Source organism: Tursiops truncatus, chromosome 18 (genome assembly GCF_011762595.2).
Source record: "Tursiops truncatus isolate mTurTru1 chromosome 18, mTurTru1.mat.Y, whole genome shotgun sequence".
Classification (NCBI taxonomy): domain Eukaryota; kingdom Metazoa; phylum Chordata; class Mammalia; order Artiodactyla; family Delphinidae; genus Tursiops; species Tursiops truncatus.
Genome location: NC_047051.1, coordinates 488,501 through 513,224, shown reverse-complemented (window position 1 = coordinate 513,224; position 24,724 = coordinate 488,501). Strand labels below are relative to the sequence as shown.

Genomic DNA, 24,724 nt, shown 5'->3' with positions numbered 1-24,724 from the left:
CTATGTGAGGTTTGACATAGGGTTTTGCTCTCCGTTTTATGACGCAGCTTCCCTGCTTAGAGCACCGAGGATGAGAGGAGAAGAAAAGGTCCGCGGAGGACAGAGGCTCTTCTTGTTTTCCCCTCAGCTCCACTGTGAAAACGCAGCTGTGTCCCCGTGACTGTAGAGCAGAACAGGCAGTGGAACCTCGTCAGACAGCCTGTGGGGATGGCCGTCCGCAGTGAAATCCTATTAGAAAACACTTTGACGAAGGTCATGTTTCTATTCCTGCCGACCACGGTGAGTGCTATCCACCAGAGGAATGGTCGTCCTTCGTCAGCTCTAGTCGGACTGAGAAATACTTGATCCATACGGAGAATATGACACAACGGACCCTCATCAAGTTCCTGGTGCTTGTTTCATGGTATCAGTATAATTGTTTCTCTTCATTTCTTAAGAGCCACACACCCCTCAACAGACCAAGGTCAGTGTTTGTCAAACTTGAGTACTTTCAGGTCACCCAAGATCTCACCAAGGTGCTGGCTGAGAGTCCTGGTCTGGGTGGGGCTCTGAGAGGAGACCACAGTCTGAGTCTCGAGGGTCAGGAAAATCTACCAGGATCTCACATCTGAGGACGACAGGGCATCTTTGGAAAAAACCGCTAGTGGATGCATACATTGTGCACGTGCAGAAACAGCCGTGCGTAGCCCAGGACTGTCCCGCTGAGCCGAAGCACTGGTGTGGAGGTGGGTGACCGGCCAGTGCACGGACTCGGCTCACCAGCTCATGCCTGGCAGTGCAGACGGTCCACTTGGACTGTCAAGACCACAGTTCGCTATCACTGAGATGTTGTGAATGGCTGGCTTTGATTGGTAGAGCTATATTTTCTTCAACTAAATTTCCATTAACAAATAGGTATTTTTCAAACAGGTGGGTTGTTTTTTTTTTAAATGAAACAAGCCAGAACCCCGTTTCCTACCTTTCCTCCACTCTGTATACGGAGCACCCGTGTCCTGGAGGAGGGGCCATGGCCATGGTCTCTACCTACCAAGTAGCTGTTAAGCAGAAACTAGGAAGCAGAACTGAAGTTCTATCTCTTGCTACTAAACTGTACTATGGGACAAGACGTTTTCATTTTTCTTTGTCTTTTTAAAAGGGCAAGACTATTAGTGATAATAAAATTCAGGGAAAATATTGATTTTGGGCTTATCATCTTGAAAGCTAAATTTTAATAAAAGTCAATTTTAATAAAAACTAGTACAATTATTAAGACTCAACTTGCATACTTCTAAAACAAGTGCTAACACGCTGCTGTGTGGACCCCTTGGGGTCGCCTGGGATGGTGAGTATCAGCTGCGTTTCTTTTTTTCTGCCAGAGCAGCAGTGCTGTTAACTATTGTACATAATTATTACACATAATGGAATTTGTTAAGGTTTTATTAAAAGAATAAAGAGTTCTGCCTGAAAATCAGTTTATAATGTCACATTTCAAAATGAGAGAAAACACAGGCTTACCTTCTGGTATGTTCTGTGGGATTCTATAATTGAAATCCATTGAAAAGTCTGGGCCCTCACAGAGACGATGACATGCTATTGGGAAAACTGGTTCTAGGAGAGCAAGACGCGCTTCAAAGTAATCCTTTATTGTTTCTTCTGCTACTCTTGAAAGTCTAATAAACAAGTACAGTAAACGCTGTTAACGTTTGTGTCGGGAAGCACCATGAGCTACATTATCAGACTGTTGAATACAATGAGGCTTTCCCAGATCAACCTTAAGGGGGATAAAAAGCAGCCTCTCTCCTGCTTCCCTGCTTTTTTCGTAGCTCTCACACCTGACACGTCACATGCCTGTCTGTCTGGAGGCTCCGAGTGGGCAAGTCTGTGCCCCGCTGCCACCCCTACCCAGTGCCCAGCACACGGACAGAGCTCCATACACACTCCTCGGATGAGTCAATGAATCAGAAATAAGAATTCTGTCGGAAAATAAACCCAAGAACGGCCACACACAGAAAAGTCTTGTTACAGTACTTAGTTTAGAAAGCAGTCAAATACGGTGACTACTGCTAATTCCAAGTCTTTTCAGACGACCCTGCTGGGAATGTAACCAACCCACCCCATCCCAGGATGCTCTGCTTCAAGGAGTAACAGTCCCAAGAACCCTTTCGTCACAGATGTAAAACCAAGCCCAGCGTCCCAGGAAGCCCAGCCTTGGGCAAACCAGGCAGGTTGGTCACCCTGCTTGCTGGCCGCCGGTCACTGCCACCCGGGTGGGTGAAGGCTGTCTGCGTGGGCAGAGTACCCAGGCACACACTCCCTTTTCGGCCTTTGCCTTTTTTGTCTCCTGTCTGAAATTTACCTTATTTTCTGCTTAGAACATGGGTCCTACATCTGGAAGGGGAATAACCATCTTTCAGGTGTGAAGATCCAAGTCATGTCCTATGTTTGGTGGGTGAGGAGAGGGGAAGAGTGGCTGTTCCTGCCCAAGGCTGCTGACCCAGGACTCTGTTACATGAACAATAAACACGCTACCTGCATTAGCTACTGTTCCTGAAGCTCGTGTTGCCAAAATAAGCAATAAAAAGCTACTAATATGAACTTCCAATAAAATGACTTAGAATTCATTTGAAAAAGCATGAACTTGAATGCATAAACTGTGGTAGTTTCCAGACAATGTAATTATTATTCAGTACTAAAAGGAAACGAGCTCATCAGGCCATGTAAAGATACGGAGAAAACTTAAATGCCTATCAAAGAAGCCAATCTGAAAAGGGCGAATATGATTCCAACCAAATGACATTCTGGAGAAGACAGGAAAAGTATCAGTGGTTTCCAGGGTTTGGGAGAGAGGAACAGGTGGAACGCAGAGGATGTTTAGGGCAGTGAGACGACGATGTGGAGACACGTCATTATGTTTGTCCAAACCCACAGGATGGACAACACCCAAGGGGAACCTCAGGGGAACCAGGGGCTCTGGGTCATGAGCACATGTCACTGTAGGTCCATCAACTAATGGACACACCACCTGGAGAGGGTATGCACATGTGGCAGCAGGAGGTATACGGGAAATCTCTACTTCCTACTCAACTTCGCTCGGAACCTAAAACCTGCTCTAAAAAATTATCTGTTAAAAAGTTTAAATGGTTTTAAGAAAATGTTTGGGAGCCAAATTAAGCATAATTAAGATTTTAAGATGATACTCTTAGTATAAGTTTGACAGTTTCTAAGTCCTCAATAACTTGCAGAAAAATAATTCATACACCACTTTTAAAATTCATCATCTTCTGAGACCACAGACCCGTCAGGACTTGTGCTTGACAATCTTCTTCTGAGCAGTTACACACAGGCCACGCCAATTACGTGTCTGGATAGGCACCGGGCACATTCACTCCACACTTACGTCTCTAAGTGATTCTTCAGCAGGTCATACACCAGCACGTTGTTACACTGCTTTGCGAAATGCAGCGCACTGTTCTGGTGCTTTGACAGAATGTTGCAATCAGCCCCGCACTCAATGACAAGGCGGACGATGTCTGAATTTCCCCTTTTACAGGCCTGCGTCAGGAATAAAGGAGCAATAATCACTCGACTGTGCTCAGTGACCCTCTCCACGCTGAGCGGGGAGTAAGTTCTCCGTGACGGGAGGGAAAAGAACCACTGGGGTCGGAAACTGGGAAGCGTAAGTGCTGTGGTCCTTTTCCTCAGTGTGCAGTACAAACAGGGCCGCCTCATTCAGACCGAAGTCAAACGCCTCCCCCTCCTGGCCCTCCTCCATCTCTGGCCTTTTCCGACCCTTAATGGGTGACCTCTTTCAAGCCAAATCTGAGTTTCCCGCCTACCTCTCTCCTAGCTTAAGATCCACGTGTAAAACACCTAAGCATTTCCAGGTCCAGTGCGTGTAAAAATCTTCCATTTGTGCTGCCCGTGTTCTCTAACTTAGGAAATAGGAGACCAACCATCACCTTCGATTACTAAGTCCTGTGAATTTGACCTCTTTAAGACTGGTCAGTCTGTCCACTTCCGTCTGCACTGTCACTACTTCCGTGCAGACTATTTTACCCCACTTAATTTTAAGAACCTCCCTACAAGTCTGCAAACCAATCCATTCCCCCCGCTGTAACGGGGGACATTAAAAACAATGCAGCGAAACCCAACCTTTATTCTGCTTCTGTCTTTCTCTAGGCTGGCCCTTCAGATGGCTCCCCGCTGCCGTGAGGGTTAGCCCCTAGCTCCCTGGCACAGATGCAGAGAGCCTGCCCCACACCCCCGTCTCACACCGCCCCCCCCCCCCCCATGCTTCAGACTGTGCGAGCATCTGCTGTTGAGAATGTGCCTGGTGATTTCTCAGTAAGATGAAGTTTTAAATTCATGCTTCCACGTGCGACCTGTGCTCTAAACATACTTCAGTAGAAACACACAAGGAGAGTTGAAATTCAAAAGGAGGGCTCCTGGACAAAATAAACATTTCCATGAATCAAAAATGAAACAGAAACACCAGCAGTGAGCAAGGTTTAACCCCCAAGTGTGGAAGAAGGCCGAGGAGCAGGTGACGCAGGCCTTAAGAACTGCACGGTCAAGCACAGACTCAGGGCCAGGGCCCCCGCCAACCGGGGGCTCTGACCAGTCTGCCTTCCTGACTCAGGAAAGAAGGTCGGGAAGAGGTACCACAGACACACACCTTGGTGAGCAGCTCACACAGCTGCACGTAGGGAGCAGGCAAGTGAGCCTCAGCCTCCACGCACGGTACAAGGTCATAGCCTGCTGTGTGGACAGCATTATCAGGCCAGAAACCTGGAGCTGCCACAGGAAAGTGCTGGACTGGGTGGGGTCCCCTAGAAGCAAATGCAAGACTGCTAAACAGGGAGGGGGGGCTTCAACAACCTTCCACTCAAAACTGTCTGCAGGGGGCTCCCCTGGTGGCGCAGTGGTTAAGAATCCGCCTGCCAATACAGGGGACACAGGTTCGAGCCCTGGTCCGGGAAGATCCCACATGCCGCGGAGCAACTAAGCATGTGCACCACAACTGCTGAGCCTGTGCTCTAGAGCACGTGAGCCACAACTGAGACCGTGTGCTGCAACTACTGAACCCGCGTGCCTAGAGCCCATGCTCCGCAACAAGAGAAGCCACGGCAATGAGAAGCCTGCACACTGCAACGAAGAGCAGCCCCCGCTCGCCACAACTAGAGAAACCGCGCACGCAGCAACAAAGACCCAACGCAGCCAAAAATAAATTAAAACAAAAAAACCCCACTGTCTGCAAACCACAATTCTGAGCACAGAAGATGAAGTCACCAGTGAAACAGTAACACGTGCACATCCCTCTTCTCCACACCCAGGTCTGCGCAGGGCACAGCCTGCTTCCCTTCCACTCGCACGTTTCATCCCTGCTGACCTGCATCTTGAGGATGTGGCTTAGCCACCTGCCAGGTCCATCCCAAGGCTGAGCTCAAATCCACACGACTGAGCCTGGTGTCCACTGTACACAAGCTCATAGCTCCCTGTGCTATTCCCACCACGTTGCTCATCACACCGAGTAACTGCCTCTTTGCGGGTCTGTTTCTCCCACTTGGCTGTGACCTGTAGGTCCACAGACAGTCTCGTCCCCATCATACACCAGCCCCAGCACAGCAGCAGCTGGAGACCCCAGCAGGACCATGTTGCCTCTGAGGGGAGGACTGCTCCACGGGAGGCATTTACCTTCATTAGAGCCGTCTCACCATTGCTCTGCTGGACGTTTACAAAAGCTCCTGCTTCCAAAAGAATAGCCACTGTCGTTAAAAAGTTCTGTTAAAGAAAAAAAAAGGAAATTTAATTCCCCCAATTTTTTACAACTAAGATATTTCTAGATGTTTTAGGATTTTTATCCACCAGGAAAAGTACTCAGATTCTGTCCCAAGCAGGATGGTGAACACAATATAAACAGCTCCCCCGTGCAGGGTCCTGGGAAAGCTGGAGGCCGCGGGGAGCAGGCCCAGCACAGGTACCCGGACAGCCGCGCACCGTCTGCCGGAAACTTCAACCTCAAGTTTAACCACTGGTTTCAGCATAAGAAACTCTGCATATCGATCTTTTAATAAGATAATATATGGGAACATTTTAATTAAATTATTAAACAAAAGGGACACTTAATTTAGATTGGAAAACATTTTTAAAAGATCTAAGAATATTAATACCTTAATCAGAAGTTCTTTTTCAATATAAATCACTTCCAACTAGATAAATGATTTTGCAAATTCAATTACAAAGTATGACTGTCAATAAAAACGTATCTATTTATGACAAGTTACAGATGAACTGAACTATGAAAATTTAAAGTTACGTGACTGTAGGACCGGTACATTTCCCTGCAGAGACAGACTCTGTCTCGGTCCCAAGACTATCGAACCAAAGCCTTGAGTGGCCGACCTTCTCGGCAGCGTGGATGAGCGCGGTGGTCCCGTTCTTCTGCCGACCGTTCACTTTTGCCCCCTTCTTGAGGAGCAGCCTCAGCAGGTCGTCCTGCCCCCCAGCTGCCGCAAGCATCACCAGTGTCATCCCGCTGGAATCCTGTATTGGTTTTGTTTATGAAAAAACATGTCAATGTTTAATCAGAAAAATTTTAGAACTAAGTTTTTTCATTTACTATGTTTCAATGCGAAATCACTGAAATACATTGATTTATGTATCTACGTACTTAGGTTTTTCATTAAAATACCCTAACAATCAGAAACTAATCACCTTTAGAATTTTTCCATATGTGTTACCAAAAAATTTTACAACATCCACTTATTAAGGTCTGAAGGTATACCAACACTCTGCATGATACAAAATGAACAGTGAACCATGAGCCACATAAATGGCAAAGGTACTCACTTCCCTCAAAAGTCTCCTGTGTTTTAGGTAAAACAGGTGAAACGCACATATTCATTACACTCATTTGGCCCAAAAACAGAAGGCTAGAAACGACGGTGAGAAGTCACACAAGTCCATTCTATTGGTTACAAACTAAAATGAATGCTTTCTGGATGAGACAAATGTTGGCCTATGTAAATATAACCGTTGGGAAGTGAGAGTTTGAGTTCTCTAAGGATACAGAAGGAAATTCAGAAGTGGCAAACAGGACACTGACATGGTTAGTTTCTGAGAGTCCATAACAAAATAGAGAAATTAAAGAAAAGTGCTTTTAAATAGAGATAAAACTACAAAAGGCTGACAAAAGATAAAAAGGTAACTATTAGCTAAAATATTTCCGATCACTAGTTCAAGCAATCACCATATGAGAAAACCAAACAATTTATTAAATAACATTTGATAAAACCAAATTCCAGTAGTATGAATTAATTTAGCTATAATCTTAAAGTCTAGCAAAATTTGCGTGTCTGAGTAATTGGAGGGAACACAAATATAAGAAAAATGATTCTTGGCCGTAGTACTTTAGACAGACTCAACAGGATCCACTTAAATTGAAATAAGGGGGCTTCCCTGGTGGCACAGTGGTTAAGAATCCGCCTACCAATGCAGGGAACACGGGTTTGAGCCCTGGTCCGGTAAGATCCCACATGCCGCAGAGCAACTAAGTCTGTGCACCACAACTACTGAGCCTGCACTCTAGAGCCCGCGAGCCACAACTACTGAAGCCCACACGCCTAGAGGCTGTGCTCTGCAACGAGACAAGCCACTGCAATGAGAAGCCCGCGCACCGCAATTAAGAGTAGCCCCCACTCGCTTCAACTAGAGAAAAGCCCGCGTGCAGTGTGAGAAGGATGGGTGCTAGCTCTTCTCTAAATGTTTGACAGAATTTGCCTGTGAAGCCATCTGGTCCTCGACTTTTATTTGTTGGAAGATTTTTAATTACAGTTTCAATTTCATTTACTTGTGATAGGTTTATATTTTCTAATTCTTCTTGGTTCAGTCTTGGAAAATTGTACCTTTCCAAGAATTTGTCCATTTCTTTGTGGTTGTCCATTTTATTGGCATATAGTTGTTTGTGGTAGTCTCTTTCTTTTTTTTTTTTTTTTGCAGTACGCGGGCCTCTCACTGCTGTGGCCTCTCCCGTTGCGGAGCACAGGCTCCGGACGCGCGGGCTCAGCGGCCATGGCTCACGGGCCCAGCCGCTCCACGGCATGTGGGATCTTCCCGGACCAGGGCACGAACCCATGTCCCCTGCATCGGCAGGAGGACTCTCAACCACTGAGCCACCAGGGAAGCCCTGTGGTAGTCTCTTATAACCCTTTGTATTTCTGTGGTGTCAGCTGTGATTTCTCCTTTTTCATTTCTAATTTTATTGATTTGTGTCCTCTCCCTTTTTTTCTTGATGAGTCTAAGGGTTTATCAATTTTGTTTATCTTCTCAAAGAACCAGCTTTTAGTTTTATTGATCTTTGCTACTGTTTCCTTCGTTTCTATTTATTTCCGCCCTGATCTTTATGATTTCTTTCCTTCTACTGACTTTGGGTTTTCTTTATTCTTTTTTCTCTAGTTGTTTTAAGTGTAGGGTTAGATTGTTTGAGATTTTTCTTGTTTCTTGAGGTGAGAGTGAATTGCTATAAACTTCCCTCTTAGAACTGCTTTTGCTGCATCCCATAGGTTTTGGGTCGTTGTGTTTTCATTGTCATTTGTTTCTATGTATTTTTAATTTCTTCTTTCATTTCTTCTGTGACCTCTTGGTTATTTAATAGTGCAGTGTTTAGCCTCCACGAATTTGTGTTTTTTTACAGTTTTTTTCCTGTAACTGATTTCCAATCTCATCACGTTGTGGTCAGAAAAGATGCTTGATATGATTTCAATTTTCTTAAATTTTCCGAGGCTTGATCTGTGATCCAAGCTGTGATCTATCCTCAAGAATGTTCCGTGTGCCCTTGAGAAGTGTATTCTGCCACTCTTGGGTGGAATGTTCTATAAATATCTATTAGATCTATCTGGTCTATTGTGTCATTTGAAGCTTGTGTTTCCTTATTTATTTTCTGTTTGGATGATGTGTCCATTGGTGAAAGCGGGGTGTTAAAAGTTCCCTACTATTATTGTGTTACTGTCGATTTCTCCTTTCATGGCTGTTAGCATTTACCTTATGCATTGAGGTGCTCCTATGTTGGGTGCATAAACATTTATAACTGTTATATCTTCTTCTTGGATTGATCCTTTGATCATTATGTAGTGTCCCTCCTTATCTATTGTTAACAGTCTTTATTTTAAAGTCTATTTTATCTGATACGAGTATTGCTACTCCAACTTTCTTATGATTTCCATTTGCATGGAATATCTTTTTCTATCCCTTCGCTTTCAGTCTGTATGTGTCCCCAGGTCTGAAGTGGGTCTCTTGTACACAGCATATATATGGAAAATGATTTAAAAATTATAAAATATGTATGAATACATCTAAAATAAACATACAAGAACTATATGAAGAAAAAAGCCCAAAGAACTTTGCTTAAGGGAATAAATGAAGAGCTGAATGAATATAGAGTTGTCATATTCCTGGATGGAAGACTCAAAGTGTCCATTCTGAGCTAAAATAATCTATATATTTCATGTGGTTTTAATGAAAATCCCAATAATCTTTTTACTGCAATCGTAAAGGATTCAACCTAACAAATCCACTATTAAAGCAAGAAAACTGAAGAAGAAAATACAAGAATCTTTTCTAAGCAAGGTAGGACACCCAAAAGGCTTAAAGGAACAGATCAACAGATGTAACTACCTAAAAATAAAAATCCCTCCAAGCAATAAGACTCAAAAAATAAAAATGTAAAAACAGAGAATGGGTTAATATGCTTCCATTAAAATCTTTACAAATCAGTGTGAAAAAACCCAGCAACAATAGAAAGCTGGGTGATTTCCCTGGTGGCTCAGTGGTTAAGACTGTGTGCTTCCACCACAGGGGGCACGTGTTCGATCCCTGGTCGGGGAACTAGATCCTGCAAGCCTCACAGCGCGGACACACACACACACACACACACACACACACACACACACAACAACAGAAAGATGGGCAGTTGTTGTAAATAGGGAACTACCGATGAAACACAAATGGTGACATGAAAACGAGGAGTCACTTTCCCCTCAAAGTGCAGAGGTTAAACCACAGACAAAACCAGGCAAATCACGGCTAAAACTAATGGTCATTATACAGGGTTGGAATTACGGGACCTGTAATTTTCTTTCATTTTAAAAAAAATAATAAATAAACAAATAAATAAATTATTGGCTGTGTTGGGTCTTTGTTGCTTCACGTGGGCTTTTCATTGCAGTGGCTTCTCTTGCTGCAGAGCATGGGCTCTAGGCACATGGGCTCAGCAGTTGCGGCTTGTGGGCTCAGTAGTTGTGGCTCACAGGCTCTAGAGCGCAGGCTCAGTAGTTGTGGCGCACGGGCTTAGTTGCTCCGCGGCACGTGGGATCTTCCTGGACCAGGACTCGAACCCGTGTCCCCTGCGTTGGCAGGTGGATTCTTAACCACTGCGCCACCAGGGAAGCCCTATAATTTTCTACGTTATACATTTCTAGAATGTTTGAATCCCATAAAGTCAACATGTATCACTTTTATAGTTAGGAAAAGAAAGAATAAAACTGAATTATTTTAAAAGAGTTACTTTCTAAATAAATAAATAAATAAATAAATAAATAAAAGAGTGACTTTCCATCTTCCTTTCATGAGATTTTTACAAAGACACTTTACCTCTTGGTCCAGGTTATATTCTTCACTTGAATTAAGTGCAAACTTCACAGTAATATAATCCCCGTTTTTCACAGCATCCCTCAATACATCTAAAATGAAAGGAAAGATAAATTAGGTTTTACATACCTAGATTCATGAAGGGGATCCCCGTAATTCCAGAACTACTCACTGCTTGGAATTGCTTCTGCTGTTGTAAAATTCTCATCTTCCCCATCAAGATGTTTTTGAAAATCCTCTAATTTCATCCATTCCAACTGCAAATCCATGCCGAAACTCAAAATCTGTTGTCTGCCATCTGGAACACAGAAGAGCCTTATTAAGATACATTTTGCTGGACTATAAAAGAAAATACAATGCTGTTTTATTAAATATATGGTGCCCTAATCAGAATGTTACACACACTTTGAACATACGTCACTACGTAACCGAGTCTCTAGTTAAATTTCTGATTTCCTTTGGGAAGTAACATGAATTATCCACTTTTAGAGGTCACACACAAAGAGGCATCAAGACAAATAGGTTTACTATTAACTGTAAAATAATAACATATGAACTTTGGAAGCTGAAAGGCAGCGAGAAATCAAGGATTCAGTAAGAGGAAGCGCTAACGTTTCTTCCTTCGGCCGTTCTTCTTGGACAGACGCTCAGCCCTCCTCATCCGGAAGGGCCAGATGCAGAGCATCAACTGCACTGCGCCACCTTACAGGAGGGGCAGCTGTACACTGCTCCCCGCCTCCACGTAGGTACAGGCATTCTGAACGTAGAGACCAGATCCGTGAGTAAAGAAGAGCCACTGCCTGCGGCCATGTCGCACTGGGCTGGGTTTCTCCCCCGGAAGCGCCACCATGACGCCCCCAGCGCCCTGGGCTCCGAGCCACCCCCCGCACGCACGAAGCCAGCGCTCATTCCCACTCTCATGTGTCTGGTCCACGGGCTCGTCAACACCACGGCTGAAAACGTTCATTCTCTACGGGCAGTGCAGTGGAGGGGATCTGGGGATAATTCAACATGACCGCACTAGTTTAAAAAGTGACAAGCCCATCAAATATTTGATGGTAAGAGATAAAGGATTGAAACACAGATGGCCAGCAGGCACATGAAAGATGCTCAACACTGCTAATTTCAGAGAAATGCAAATCAAAACTACAATGAGGGCTTCCCTGGTGGCGCAGTGGTTGAGAGTCCGCCTGCCAATGCAGGGGACACGGGTTCGTGCCCCGGTCCGGGAGGATCCCACATGCCGCGGAGCGGCTGGGCCCGTGAGCCATGGCCGCTGAGCCTGCGCGTCCGGAGCCTGTGCTCCACGACGGGAGAGGCCACAACAGTGAGAGGCCCGCGTACCGCAAAAAAAAAAAAAAAAAAAAGATACAAACTACTATATATAAAATAGATTAAAAAAAAAATAATAAACAACAAGGACCTACTGTATAGCACAGGGAACCACATTCAGTATCTTGTAACAACCTATAATGGATAAGAATCTGAAAAAGAATATATATATGTATGTATACCTGAACCACTTTGCTGTACACCTGAAACTAACTCAACACTGTAAGTCAACTATACTTCAAAAAAAAAAAAAAAAGTTCAAGGATTTAAAAGCGTCCCATCACAGAAACAGCACAGCCTTTGTTTCTTTGCTCCACGTTACATGCACGGCTCTAAGTCGCATATATGCTTGTACCTCACTTCTTGAACCCACCTGCTTTCGGGAAGACTTCTAAGTTTGATGAACTCTTGCATAAATTTGTAAGACTATTTTAAATTACTATTTCACATTCTTTCATAGTAATAAGACTATCCAATTTTTTTTTTTTTGGCGGTACGCGGGCCTCTCACTGTTGTGGCTCCTCCCGTTGAGGAGCACAGGCTCCAGACGCGCAGGCCCAGCGGCCATGGCCCTCGGGCCCAGCCGCTCCGCGGCACGCGGGATCCTCCCGGACCGGGGCACGAACCCGCGTCCCCTGCATCGGCAGGCGGACCCTCAACCAGTGCGCCACCAGGGAAGCCCAGACTATCCAATTTTTGTATTTCTTTTTGGGTCAGTTTTGTTAAACTGTATCTTTCCAGGAATTTCCCATTTCAATCAGTTTTCAAATCTATGGTAAGAAAATGCTCATAGAATTTTTATCTTTTTAATCTGGACGCCATCTATAATCACATCTCTTTTTTCCCTGGAAATACTGTTTAAGTCTTCATTCTTTTTTCCCTTAAACTAATGGTGCCCCAGGCTGCTCTATTCTATTAGTCTTTCAATGAACCAGCTTCTGGGCTTTACCAATGCTCCGCTGTGAGAGAAGGTCCGAGGTGCTCACCGCCCACACCCTGGCCAGGAGGGGGCCCCTCACATCCTCCCCTGTCCTTGGGCTGTATGCTGTGCCCACTGTTCCCACAGTAGAAACAGTGTCAAGGACACAGCCTGGAAAGAGTAAAAGCTGCTAAGACCACCTGGACTGAACTAAGGCCTCTTCGTAAACTGTTAAGATTCTGCTGGGCGGGCGCGAGGTCTACTCATCCTGCGGCCCCCAAGACGGGCCTCCTGGAAGTTCTCTGCCAGTGCAGCCTGCCACCTCCCCATCTAGGGTGGCTGCCTCTTTCCTGGGTCTCTCCCTGCCCTCTGTGAACGGGGGTAGTTTCAGGGTTCCCCCAGGAGCTCCCCAGGTGGCTGGACCTCGTGTTTATGGCTTGGTATGGCAGCAGCTGTGCTATTTGGTATTTGCCCTCTGGGCAACCCACTGCCCCCACCCCCACGCCCCAAGGCACTGTCCCAGTCTCCTGCAAGCTCAGGCCTGTCTTGTCTGTATCCCAGAGCCTAGCTGCTCTGTAGTAATAGGGCCCCCAAGCTACCTGCTTTGCCATATATCCCAAATATTTCAGAACTTCTCTTCAGCTGTTTCACGAGTTATACAGAAATTTATCAGATTAACCTCTTTCGTTTATTCTGCCCTATCCCTTTATTACTCTTCTCCACAGCTACTGTCCTATGTACTCTATACACGGCCTTCCCCTCCTCAGCTAATTCCGGTATCCTCAGGATAGCACTTACAATCTAACCTCATTTAATAAGTGTTATTTACTGCAAAGTTAAAAGGGAAGAATACAAATAAGTTAGTATTTGATAGCTTTCTGAAAGAAATCTAGTAAGATATACCATCAGACTGCTTGGCAACAGTAGGTAAGGCAGCAAACCAGAAATCTGTATAATTTCTAATGTGCTGAGCATACCACATCCATTTCTGATCAATTCAGCAATCACAGAATAACCTAAGTCTCCAATACAAAATGTTACTTACTCAGGAGATTCAAATGGTTTTCTACTCCATCCTGAGATCAGAATGACCATGGGAGCGGAGAGGAAGGCGAGGGAGGCAGCTCAGTGCACAGAACAGAGAACGCTCCGCAGAATGACTACGGACACACCTACCAGAATTCTCGTCCGCTTGGGGCGTGCTGTCCACAACCTCTTGACCACCATCTGCAGCTATATATGCCCATGTATCAGTCTCATCTCTCGTATTTCTCCTTTCTTTAAGTAGCTGCTTGTTTTCCTTGCTCCTGTGGTCTCCTGTGACTTTACAATCCGGTGGTACTTCTTCTCTTTTCCGATTATTCTCAGGAAAATCACTTTTTTCTTCTGGAGTTAATTTAAATAAATCAAATGCATTTCTGATTTCCTTAAATGCTAGTGACAAAAATAAGTTGATAATAAAGGAGTCACAAATTTCTGTTGTAACCAAAAGAAAATCTGGGTTAGTGTTAAAAAAACAGATATTTTCTTAATTCTTACTAATATCTGCCTTGGTTAGAAAGTCTGGTCAGGTTGACTATCACAGCCATGAAGTTCTTTCCATTCATCTTTCTATTGGCCGCTCCATATTCAGAAAGGACGTCCAAATTAAATGGTTATTCTTCTGGGGCTCTGAACCACTCCCAGTTTTGACAAAGGCCGCTGCAGACAGCAAGCCTCAGAATAATCCTAGTCACACCACCAACTGTCCTTCTGCTGAGACAGCTGCCTCCAGTTGTATCCTGAAGGTAACCTTGTACAAAAAGGACTTCTGGTGGAGAGTGGGAGGGGTGTAAGGGTGTCAGCACGCTGACTGTGGCCTGGCAACACTGCACCTGACGCCTGTGGAAATCCACTCGCTTTTAACTAAAGATATGAGAAAAACTCTATTATAAACTTTGGGTACATAGCGGATAGGTTTTTTTACTCAATTCTTTCATGTTAAATAGGGACATCTTCTCAGTAGCACTCTTAAGTCACTTCTCATTTATCTTCCTCAAGAACTGCACAGGCTTGTTTCAAATAGTTTAAACACCTGTGATAAACTACAGTTTGCTAAGAGTACAGGTACTCTGGTTAATGCTCAAAATGGTGTGGCCAGCAGAAAAGCAAGCATTATTAAATATGAGTGCAGTCCTTACCAACACAAACTGAACCTTTTTTTTTCAATAAAAAAGCTAGTCCAAAAAAGGCTCTCTCTCGATAAAGATTTACTGTTTCCAAATTACAGTGAAAGGAACTTAAGTAATTTACCAATTTTGTTTTCTACTATGTGCCTTAAAGATACCTCACTAAAAACTAGTACCTGGGGACTTCCCTGGTGGTCCGGCGGTTAAGATTTCGCGCTACCAACGCAAGGGGCCCGGGTCCAATCCCTGGTCAGGGAACTAGATCTCGCATGCCGCAACTAAGAGTCTGCATGCCACAACTAAAGATCCTGCGTGCTGCAACTAAGACCCAGTGCAGCCAAAAAAAAAAAGGTATCTGACACCCGAGAATGACATATGCAGAAGGTAATATTGTATAGTGACAGTACTGAGGTTGATTGTTACAGACATATTTAAACTCTGAGTATTAAATGGTGACATCCTAATTATTTATATAGAACATTGGTCCAATAACAAAAATACAGAACAGCAGCTAGAAATTTATCTCATTCAATGAGATAAAGAGATAAAAGTGTTAACCATTCTTTCCACTATTTTCTGCAGATAAGTCCTTTTTTTCTCATATTTAAATCCGATGGCAACTGAATTCTGGCATTTTCCCAAGCTACTGTATGAAGAGGATGCTGAAGGCCATCACACCACAGCATCTGAAACGTAAGGACTCTCACGTTCACCAGTTCTGGCACACTTCCAAAGTATACCCAACAACCCAGCTTTATTTCTGTCCAGGAGGCTGGGTGCCAAGCATAGATATAAGCACAGGTACACATAAGCAGCAAGATTACGGTCAACAGACTCTGAAAATTGAAAATGGAAGACACAGTGAGGCCCGTGAGGCCACATCACCCTACCAGGCCTGGATCAGAAGCAGATTTTAGTTTCAGGGATACTAACAATCAGACTCCCTGGAGTGCCCTTATGAACTTAACGAATAGTCATTTAAGACTAAACATTTACAGTAAAAATGTACCTGAAACTGACAGATAAGATACTCGGGCGAAGAAAAAGTTATGAACCAGTTCTAATCTTACAATATTTTGAGCCTCCAGTCACTCTCTAAAGAAAAGATGCTTCAAGCTGTTGCATCGCTGTGAACAGGCACAGTCTCTACACTACGCTCACCTGCACACAACCCCTCAAAGCACCGCTGCTCCTTCCCAGAGTCCCTCAGCCGGAGGCTTACTGCCAAGTCTAAACTGAGGCCTAGAACCCAAACCCACTTTTAATATTACCTCAGTTACACACAGCTTTGGGGAGAAAACCCCCAAGAAATCATCCATCTCTTAGAAATCACTGCTTCCACGAGAACATGTGTTCCAGGTACTTTCTGGTGTGTGAACTAAAATATCCAGTTTTATTCGAACACTGTAATGGTGAATGTCTTATAAAGTACTTGTTCCAGTACTAATATGCGCTGTGGATCCTTAACTGAGCTGTATCCTGATGTGATCAAATGTGCATTCATTATATTTATGCAAATGACACAGAGCCAAATATATAAATAAACAGTAGTTTACCTCAGCATCTACTATAAAAGAGATACTTATTTACTTTTCTGTCATAACGAATCTCCTATCTCTCTAAAGATAATGTATCCCCAACCTGAAACTAAAACATTGTAAGTTGACTATACTTCAATAAAAGAAAGAAAGAAATAAAAATAAAGAGAATATATCCTACCTCATATCCAAAAGGAAAAAGAGCAAGGTGAACAGAAGGGGGGGGAGTTAATTATATTAATAATATAAATTATTATGTAAGTAACTAAGATAACTGGTAAACAAAAAGTAGCATAAGGTTCTAAATTCCCCAGTAAACGTATTTTCTAGCTCTATGACCTTGCAGCTTAGAAAAGAGAGTCTGTCTTTACAATGAACTAGACTCATTGTCTGAAAGACCCATGTAAATGACAAATGTCAGTATTCACACTCACTCTTTAATGCCTTGGGCTCTTTTCGGCCTTTTTCTTCCTTGTCCAAATCATGCTTTTTCGGGTATTTTTCTTTGGGTTCATTTTTTTTGGTCTCTTTCTCCTGAAAAAGACACATGTAAGACCCAAAACAAGAACAGATAGAGCTGACACCGATTCTGAAAACTGGAAAACAGGTTCCTGGCATCAGGTCCCCCTTTTATGCACGGTGCACATGACCCCTGATGACTACATCTGCGCTCACATCAAATGCTTCCTCAGTCAAGCTTACCCCTCAACCCTGACAATTTACAAAATATCATATTCAAAAGCCAACACCAAGTTTCCTCACTCTCTTTGAAGAATTATTATTAAAACTAAAACATGTAAAATTATTTTTATAATAGTGAGATAAGCTCTATTAAATATATCTTTGCAAGAATTTAAAGACTCAGAAAGTTAGCGCACTCTGCTATTATTTAAGGAAAAAGTGGTATGTTCTTCTCTCTTTTTTTTGGCCGTGCGGCGCGGCATGTGGGATCTTAGTTCTTCAACCAGGAATCGAACCCACGCCCCCTGCACTGGAAGAGCGGAGTCTTAATCACTGGACCGCCAGGGAAGTCCCACAAGTGGTATAGTCTTGAGACAACAGGGGGAACATACAAGTAGGATGTGAAAAGCTAATAAAATAAGCTGAGGAAGCTAGCTATAAGCTTTACTTCACAATGCTACATAGTAGCTGAATACCTCTAAAAACCCCTGACTTTTGTTCACAAATTCGCCCCCAGTTTTCTAGTTGCGGTCAGTCCAAAAGAAAGCAAGTCTGGAGACTGCTGGGGCGGTTCAAAAGCTGGATGTTCAGCATTTATAACTGCCTCTCACTAATCAGGCTTGAAGGGGAGCAGAATTTGCCTCCCCAAGTATGTCTCTTGGGCGTATTACTTCTTTTAAGCTGCTTATTTTCCAAGAAACAGCAGGCATGGGGAAAACTCTGAAAACCAAGTAGGAGCTGCCCTCTTGTGAGAAACATTTGCATCTGTAAGGGAGATCTCCGTTTGTAAGGGTGTCTCCCAAACCTCCAGAGCCATCAGTGGAGCAGCAAGGACTTCCATCAGTGTGACGGCCCCGCCCTTGTCTACTGTGCTTTGCCTGGTCGCTGCCCCTAACTGCTTCCCCATCTTCAACATCCTCTTTGGTCTTTGGCTGAGGACGGTACATGAGGTGAGGACTTCGTCCGTTTTGGCGAGTTACTCCGTTTTCCTGGGTCTCTTCCATGTGTACGCGTTATTAAACTTGTTTGATCTTCCCCCTGTTCATCTGTCTCATGCCAATTCAATTCTAAACCAGCCAGACGAACCTAGAAGGGAGAGGAGAATTTCTTCCTTCTGATACACTATTATCTCCCTAATGGTAGAAAAGCTTCGTACACAGACACACCTCAGAGATACTGCGGGTTTGATTCCAGACCCCTGCAAATAAGGCGAATATTGCACTAAAGTGAGTCACAATTTTTTTTGTCTTCCAGGGCATATAAAAGTTATGTTTTTACTATAGTATTAAGTGTGCAACAGCATTATGTCTAAAAAACCGTACATACCTTAATTAAAAAAAATACTTTACTGCTAAAAAATGCTAGCCATCATCTGAGCTTTCAGCCTTTTTTGCGATAACAACATCAAAGATCACCGATCACAAACACTGTAACACCTACAGTATTAACCTCCCCAGTGGTCCAGTGGTCAAGACTCCGCACTTCCACTGCAGGGGGCCCGGGTTCGATCCCTAGTTGGGGAAGTTCCGTATGCCGCACGGGGTGGCCAAAAAACAAAACAAAACAAAAGTTTAAAACGCTGCAAGAATGACCAAAATGCGGCACAGAGACACGAGGTGAGCAGATGCTGTTGGGAAAACGGCGCCGATAAACCTGATCGACGCAGGGTCCCCACAGACTTCCAATCTGTAAAAAAGGCACTATCTGTGGAGTGCAAGAAAACGAGGTTGGTCTGCTGGGCTTTACCGTCTCCTCATTACTCGTGGAGCTTCCTGACCACTCAAGAGTGCTAGCTTGATCTGAACATCTGTGTGTTGTGTGAGATGCAAGCTACAGCCCTTCGATCAGATCGAGCCAACCCCTCCACCCTGCCCCGGCACTCACCTCCGCACTCACCTCCCCCGAGGAGTCTGCGGGCCTGGAGCCTCTCTCCTCCGCACACGGTCTGGAGCTCTTCTGTGCTGGAGCGGAGGCAGCCATTGGCTTATCTAACTCAGCGCCACTTGGGCCTTTGTCGGGATTCCTCTGCTTTTTCTGTGTATTTTTCTTCTCTAAGAGGCTCTTGTTTTCCAGCTTTTTGCTCTCTTTAAGTTCCTCTGTCCTTCTCAGTTTCTTTTTCTTCCTCTTTGCTTTGACATCATCCTCATCAGCGCTCACAGTGCCATCCTGCTGTTTATCAGAAACAGTATCTTGAATCGCCTCCGGCTCTGCTTTATCTTTTGCACCTTTAATTGGCTGCTTCTCATTTCTGTTGTCAGAATGCAAATCTTCACTGTCTTCTTCCTGAAAAGGGGAATCACTAAGGACACTCAATTCGGAGTCCACCTGAGATTCAACACATTTCTCTTTTTTTATTTTTCTGTTTTCTTTGGAATCTTCTCTTTTTTTAGTCTTTAAATCTCTTATTTCACCCTTTTTAACTTTCTTTAACTCCTTAGTTTCTTTTATATCATCTTTTTTGGGCTTTTTGGATTCCTTTAATTCTTCTTTGGCTTCCAAAATTCTTTTCTTTGTCCTTAAATCAAAAACCATACTTTCAGAGGAGCCCTCCAGGTCTGGTTTGGGTTTATCTTTTAGTTTCCCAGTCTTTGCTTTTTTCTTTTTCAGATCATCTGGGCTTTTCTCTTCTTTTTGCCTTAGTTTTTTCTTTTTCTTCTTTGAAGAAGTGTCTTCTTTGGTCTCACTTTGTTGATCACTATCAGAGTTTGCCTCAAATATGTCATTATTTAAGGGCAGTCTCTATAAAGTATAAAAAAGATTTAAGTACTCATTAACATAGTAATTTAAAAGGTTTTGAACAGCAGTACTAATGCAATCTGGTAGGAATTTTTTTCTCCAAGCAGTTTCTCAACTCCTTAAAATTACTTATGTGAGTTAACGTTGTACAGTATTACTTATATTTCTGATTTAACAAATAGGTCTTGGTGGTGACAAAAAGGGTCAGTTTAAGGAAACAGATAAAACACAGGGACAGAAAATGTCAACGCTGCTGTAGGTCCCAACAGTCATATGTATGGTGGGTTGCACATGATTCCAACTTCAGAATTTCCAGAGACACCAAGGAAGTAATTTGTACAGACTTTACTGGATGCCAAAATAGTAGTTACAAACCCAAACGCAAAGATTTTTTTAAGACTTTGGATCCCAGAATATCTTTAAACTTGCTGTTACATTTCACAGTTTACATAAGAAACTAACAAGACTGCAAAGAAATCTTACTTCCCCAATTGACTTGGTTCGTGTAATACAGTAATCTGAAATATCCCCTCTGGAAAATATCTTTTCCTATTCTAAACAAACAAACAAAACCCCTTAAGAATAAAGTCTCTGTATAGATACAAAAACACTATGCAAAGCATTTTCAGTTCCCATTTCCCCAAATTCTCTTCTAAATGACTTGGGGAAGCAAAGGAGGGAAAGAAAGGATAGGTGTATTTTTAGAAGTTAAAAGACCACCACCAAGGTTACTAAGGCAGCAGAATGTGGTGGCATTGGCAAAGCTTTCTGACTCCTCCTACCGCGCTTCATAAAGACAGAGCAACTGGAGAGCAAAACAAACCCCCCACAGACGACATCCATAACCCAATTAGGTGGCCAAGTATCCCAAGGAACCCCAAAATATAAGCTGATAGGGACAAACTACTAATAGCCGTAAGACCTCTGTAGCATGAATATCTCCACAACAGTGAGCAAAGGCAGCAATGAAAATGGGAGAAATCACTGAAAAGTCTGGCAGGTGACCATGTGGGGAGCAGCTGAAAGGGGAGGAGCTTTGGGAACCAGATGGTGCAGGGCTGGTCCAGGCCCTGGGGATGCTCCCTGCCAGGACGGCCGAGACAAGGTCCACAGTGAGAAGCAGCAGAGACCAGATTCCAAATAAAGCAGGACAGAGAAACAGAAAGAAAATAGAAGATTCAGACGTAAGTGGTGGTGGTGGCGGCGGGGCGAAAACAGAGCCGGAAAAGCCCTCACGGAGTCTAAGGCTAGACTGTCCAACCCTCCGAAAAACAGTAAAGAAGGCTGCCCAGCAGCCACGAAGCTAAACAGATCATCTTGTTCTCCTCCTCTGCCTTCTAAAGTTTCAGAGAAAGAAATTTCACATAAATATAAGCAATAGAAATTGATTGGGATAGAATATTTTACTAAACTGTTATAAGAAAAAACAGACTAAGGAAAAAAAAACCAAAAACAGACTAAGGAATAGAGTAACTAACCTAAAAAGGACAACAGCATGTCCGAAAGACACGCCTACTTTAAAAAGAGGCCCCAAATGTAGTCACTCATTGTAAGCCCACCAAGACCTAATGCCTAACCTCTCCCGTGATTGGAATTTTAAACGCTTCAGTCTGGAATTTCCTGGTCAGGACTGGTGAGGTAACTTCCCTAGTAAGACCCCCAGTCTCCCCCTAAGGGAAGGTGACCCGGCCTGAAATCATCCACTCTTTTAACCTCCTTATCCCACCTCCTCTGCCAAAAACAACCTTCCCTTTTATGCAGCTCCTGGGAGCAACCGTTTCTTTGTTAGATGGGATGCTGCCCGATCCATGAACTGGATAAAGTCAATTAGATCTTCAAATTGCCTCAGCTGAATTTTGGTTTCTACAAAACAGTGAAAATAAAAAAATTTGAGGCATCAGGTAAAAAGACTAAGTCATTTATAAGAGAAAGAAAACTCAGATTTGTCATTAGAGAGCAGTACTTCAAACTGGGTATGGAGGGAAGGGAGGGCAGGGAGAACAGGTCCTAATTAACAACAAACAAATAAACCTCTTTATCAAACTGATGACCACACAGAAGAAAAAAAGAATTAATCCATGTAACTTTTGAACAATCAACACCCGAAGTGAATATACTCTAAGGACAAAAAGAACTGCAAATAAATTTGGAATTTTACAGTAGAATGGGCATAGCAAACCTGAAACTGATTTCTAATTATTGTAGGACTCAGTAAATGAGTACATATAATGTTGATGAGAACCAGAGTTCTCATGGAAGAAAAGGGAGACAGAACTGCGGACGGTGAGAATGATAGGAGGACGCTGAGGTGATGGACCGAAATTACAGACATCGGAGTGAACTTGACTTAAAACAAATAAACGTGTATTTTTTCCCTTTATCTCTGTCTAAAGGGTCTGGAAATAATGATGTCCCAGTAGCAATAAGTACATCTTGGTTTCTAAATTCTATTCTCCTCTAAAAAGAATCAGGATTCCCTGGAAAATAGGTGATATCAGGGCCAGAGCAGGAAAGTACATGCTACTGGGGAACCTTGTGCCAGAGAGCAAAGACGTGCCCAAAACAGACAGGGACATAGCAAGAGGACACAGGAGCTGGCCTAAAGGGGCTCTCACAAGCCAGTGTGGGACCGTTTTAGCATTAATGTAAACAACAACAGTAATTAAATAAAAAGATTCCATGAGTGTGTACTGGTATTTAAAAAATTTAAGGGGGTGGGAGGAGCTGCTCTTTATAGGATACAAAATGAAAAATATGGAATAACAGGATTAGAAAAGTCATTATTTGAAGCCACGACAGTAATAACTAATTAAGGCAAGATTCTTCAAAGTATTTTACGGAACAGATGAACTTATCTGCAAAGCAGAAATAGAGTTGCAGATGTAGAGAACTTCCGGTTACCAAGGGGGGAAGTGGAGGGGTGGGATGAATTGGGAGATTGGGGTTGACATATACACACTGTTGATACTATGTATAAAATAGATAACTGAAAAGAACCTACTGTATAGCAGAGGGAACTCTACTCCGTGCTCTGTGGTGACCTAAATGGGAAGGAAATCTAAAAAAGAGGGGATATATGTATACGTACAGCTGATTCACTTTGCTGCACAGCAGAAACTAACAACATTGTAAAGCAGCTAGACTCCAATACGAATTTTAAAAAAAGAATAAAAGATTCTTCAAAGTATTTGAAAATCATGGATGAGAGGTTGTTGGGGAACAAGTGATTCTCACCATCTCAAAGATTACTTATAATCAGGTTGCTTACTATCAGGTTACTTATTATCGTATTACTATTTTACAAGGGAAAAAGGTACCTTTAAAAGGGGAGAAAAACTGATGCACCTCACTTTATCACATAATTATAATTTAACATCAGCAATGAGATAACGGACACATGGCTCATCTCTTGATGTCACGTACCTTACCTACAGAATACATTGGCCAGAATGTTTACACTAAATCTACAAATCATCTAATTCCAATTTTAAAAATACTATTTGTGATTTGACATTAATTACCATTCATCTAATTCCAATGTGAAGAACCTTCTATAAAACAACTGGCCTGGTGTCTTAAAAGGGGGGCAAAGGGCTCTGGAGTGCTCTAGATGAGAGGAAACCGAAGACGGGAGACTAAACGCATGCAGGACAGAGAGCGGTGAAGGACACCCCAGGACCTCCAGGAAACCCACACGGTGTCACCAGGCACCAGCTGTGTATGGGACAACAGCACTGCTGCTGTCATGCTGCTGAGGTATCACCCGTCCTGATGCAGCAGAGGGTCTGTGTTCCTATGATACACATGGTCAGGAACACAAAGGCAAAGTCTGCAACTTGCTCAAGGCTCACCTGAAAGCTACCCCTTTGGTTTAAGCAAGTTCTGTAAGAGTGACTTCTCAAATTTCCCTCAATCCGGAAGAGTTTACAACTGGCTTCCACCTTCTTGAAAACCATTTTCCTAAAGACTAGTGTTGACCTCCTTGTTTCCAAGCAGAACAGCCTGATTTTACTTAAATTTTCTGCATTGGTAAAGGGGAAAAGGGGGGAAAAAGAGGAAGAATAAACGAAGCTTGCTAGGTGCAAGACTAATATTACTTCAAAAAAAGTTTAAACAAGAATTCTAAAACAATTATTTTTTCAAAATACTTACAATCCATCAGATTCTTAGTTGGAACACAGTAATAAGAAACACTATCCTGCACACTCCACCGACTCCCCACACTCCACATTTCCAGCCCAGATCTCCCTCCTTCAACTCAGACCCATGTTGCCAATGTGAGACTGGCCATCTTTACTTGGATGACAAGTAAGTAACTAAAATCTCATGTGTTCAAAACTGGAACTGTTCCCTGAATAACACCATCACTTACCTAGGTTCCCAAGCCAGTAACCTGAGACATCTCTGACACTTCTTCCTTCATCAGCTCGGTCACCGATCCTATGTGCATCAATTCTCCAACCTCCCCACCTCAGTTCAGCCCCTCGCCTCTCCCCGCCAGCAGCCTCTCCCCACTCCAGAGTCAGGTCAGGACCACAGCGTCTCAGAATCACCTTCCCAGTGATGTTAGTAATAAAGGCAGAAGGAATGTCAGAATTAGAAAATCACTATTTTCCAACCTGCAATGAAATAATAGTTCTAGGCAACAATCTTCAATGGCTCCTAAAACCTACACACGAAATGTGAGGAGTTTTCTAATGGTAGATAAGACTGAAAACACCTAATCT

The 24,724-nt window shown here is 43.3% G+C and overlaps 2 protein-coding genes and 1 pseudogene across 24 annotated transcripts in view; 1 reads left to right on the top strand and 2 right to left on the bottom strand.

Annotated features, from left to right (window-relative positions):
- PSPC1 (paraspeckle component 1) overlaps positions 1 to 16,698 on the top strand; it is a 109,232-nt gene extending 92,534 nt beyond the window's left edge. For 9 of the 15 annotated variants that reach the window (XR_004523039.2, XR_004523041.2, XR_004523043.2 and 6 more), the window contains one exon: positions 48 to 1,447. The gene's annotated coding sequence lies outside the window, so the exon portion shown is untranslated. Of the gene's footprint in view, positions 1 to 47; positions 1,448 to 15,624 lie in introns of those variants that run through there. The other 6 variants (XR_004523033.2, XR_004523031.2, XR_004523029.2 and 3 more) reach the window with 2 other exon arrangements.
- Positions 1 to 24,724, bottom strand: part of MPHOSPH8 (M-phase phosphoprotein 8) — a 49,992-nt gene that overhangs the window by 3,893 nt on the left and 21,375 nt on the right. Inside the window, exons 3-12 of one of the 9 annotated variants that reach the window (XM_033843491.2) lie at positions 23,849 to 24,018; positions 19,146 to 20,000; positions 17,015 to 17,114; positions 14,051 to 14,350; positions 10,796 to 10,921; positions 10,627 to 10,715; positions 6,382 to 6,522; positions 5,674 to 5,760; positions 3,377 to 3,531; positions 1,495 to 1,649 (exon numbers count right to left, since the gene is read on the bottom strand). In XM_033843491.2, the coding sequence (XP_033699382.1) occupies positions 1,495 to 1,649; positions 3,377 to 3,531; positions 5,674 to 5,760; positions 6,382 to 6,522; positions 10,627 to 10,715; positions 10,796 to 10,921; positions 14,051 to 14,350; positions 17,015 to 17,114; positions 19,146 to 20,000; positions 23,849 to 23,953 (2,113 nt within the window). In that variant the 5' untranslated portion in view covers positions 23,954 to 24,018. Of the gene's footprint in view, positions 1 to 1,494; positions 1,650 to 2,335; positions 2,482 to 3,376; positions 3,532 to 5,673; positions 5,761 to 6,381; positions 6,523 to 10,626; positions 10,716 to 10,795; positions 10,922 to 14,050; positions 14,351 to 17,014; positions 17,115 to 19,145; positions 20,001 to 23,848; positions 24,019 to 24,724 lie in introns of those variants that run through there. The other 8 variants (XR_002176733.3, XR_002176734.3, XM_019936961.3 and 5 more) reach the window with 8 other exon arrangements.
- Positions 15,686 to 15,908, bottom strand: LOC109550178 (protein kish-A pseudogene; annotated as a pseudogene).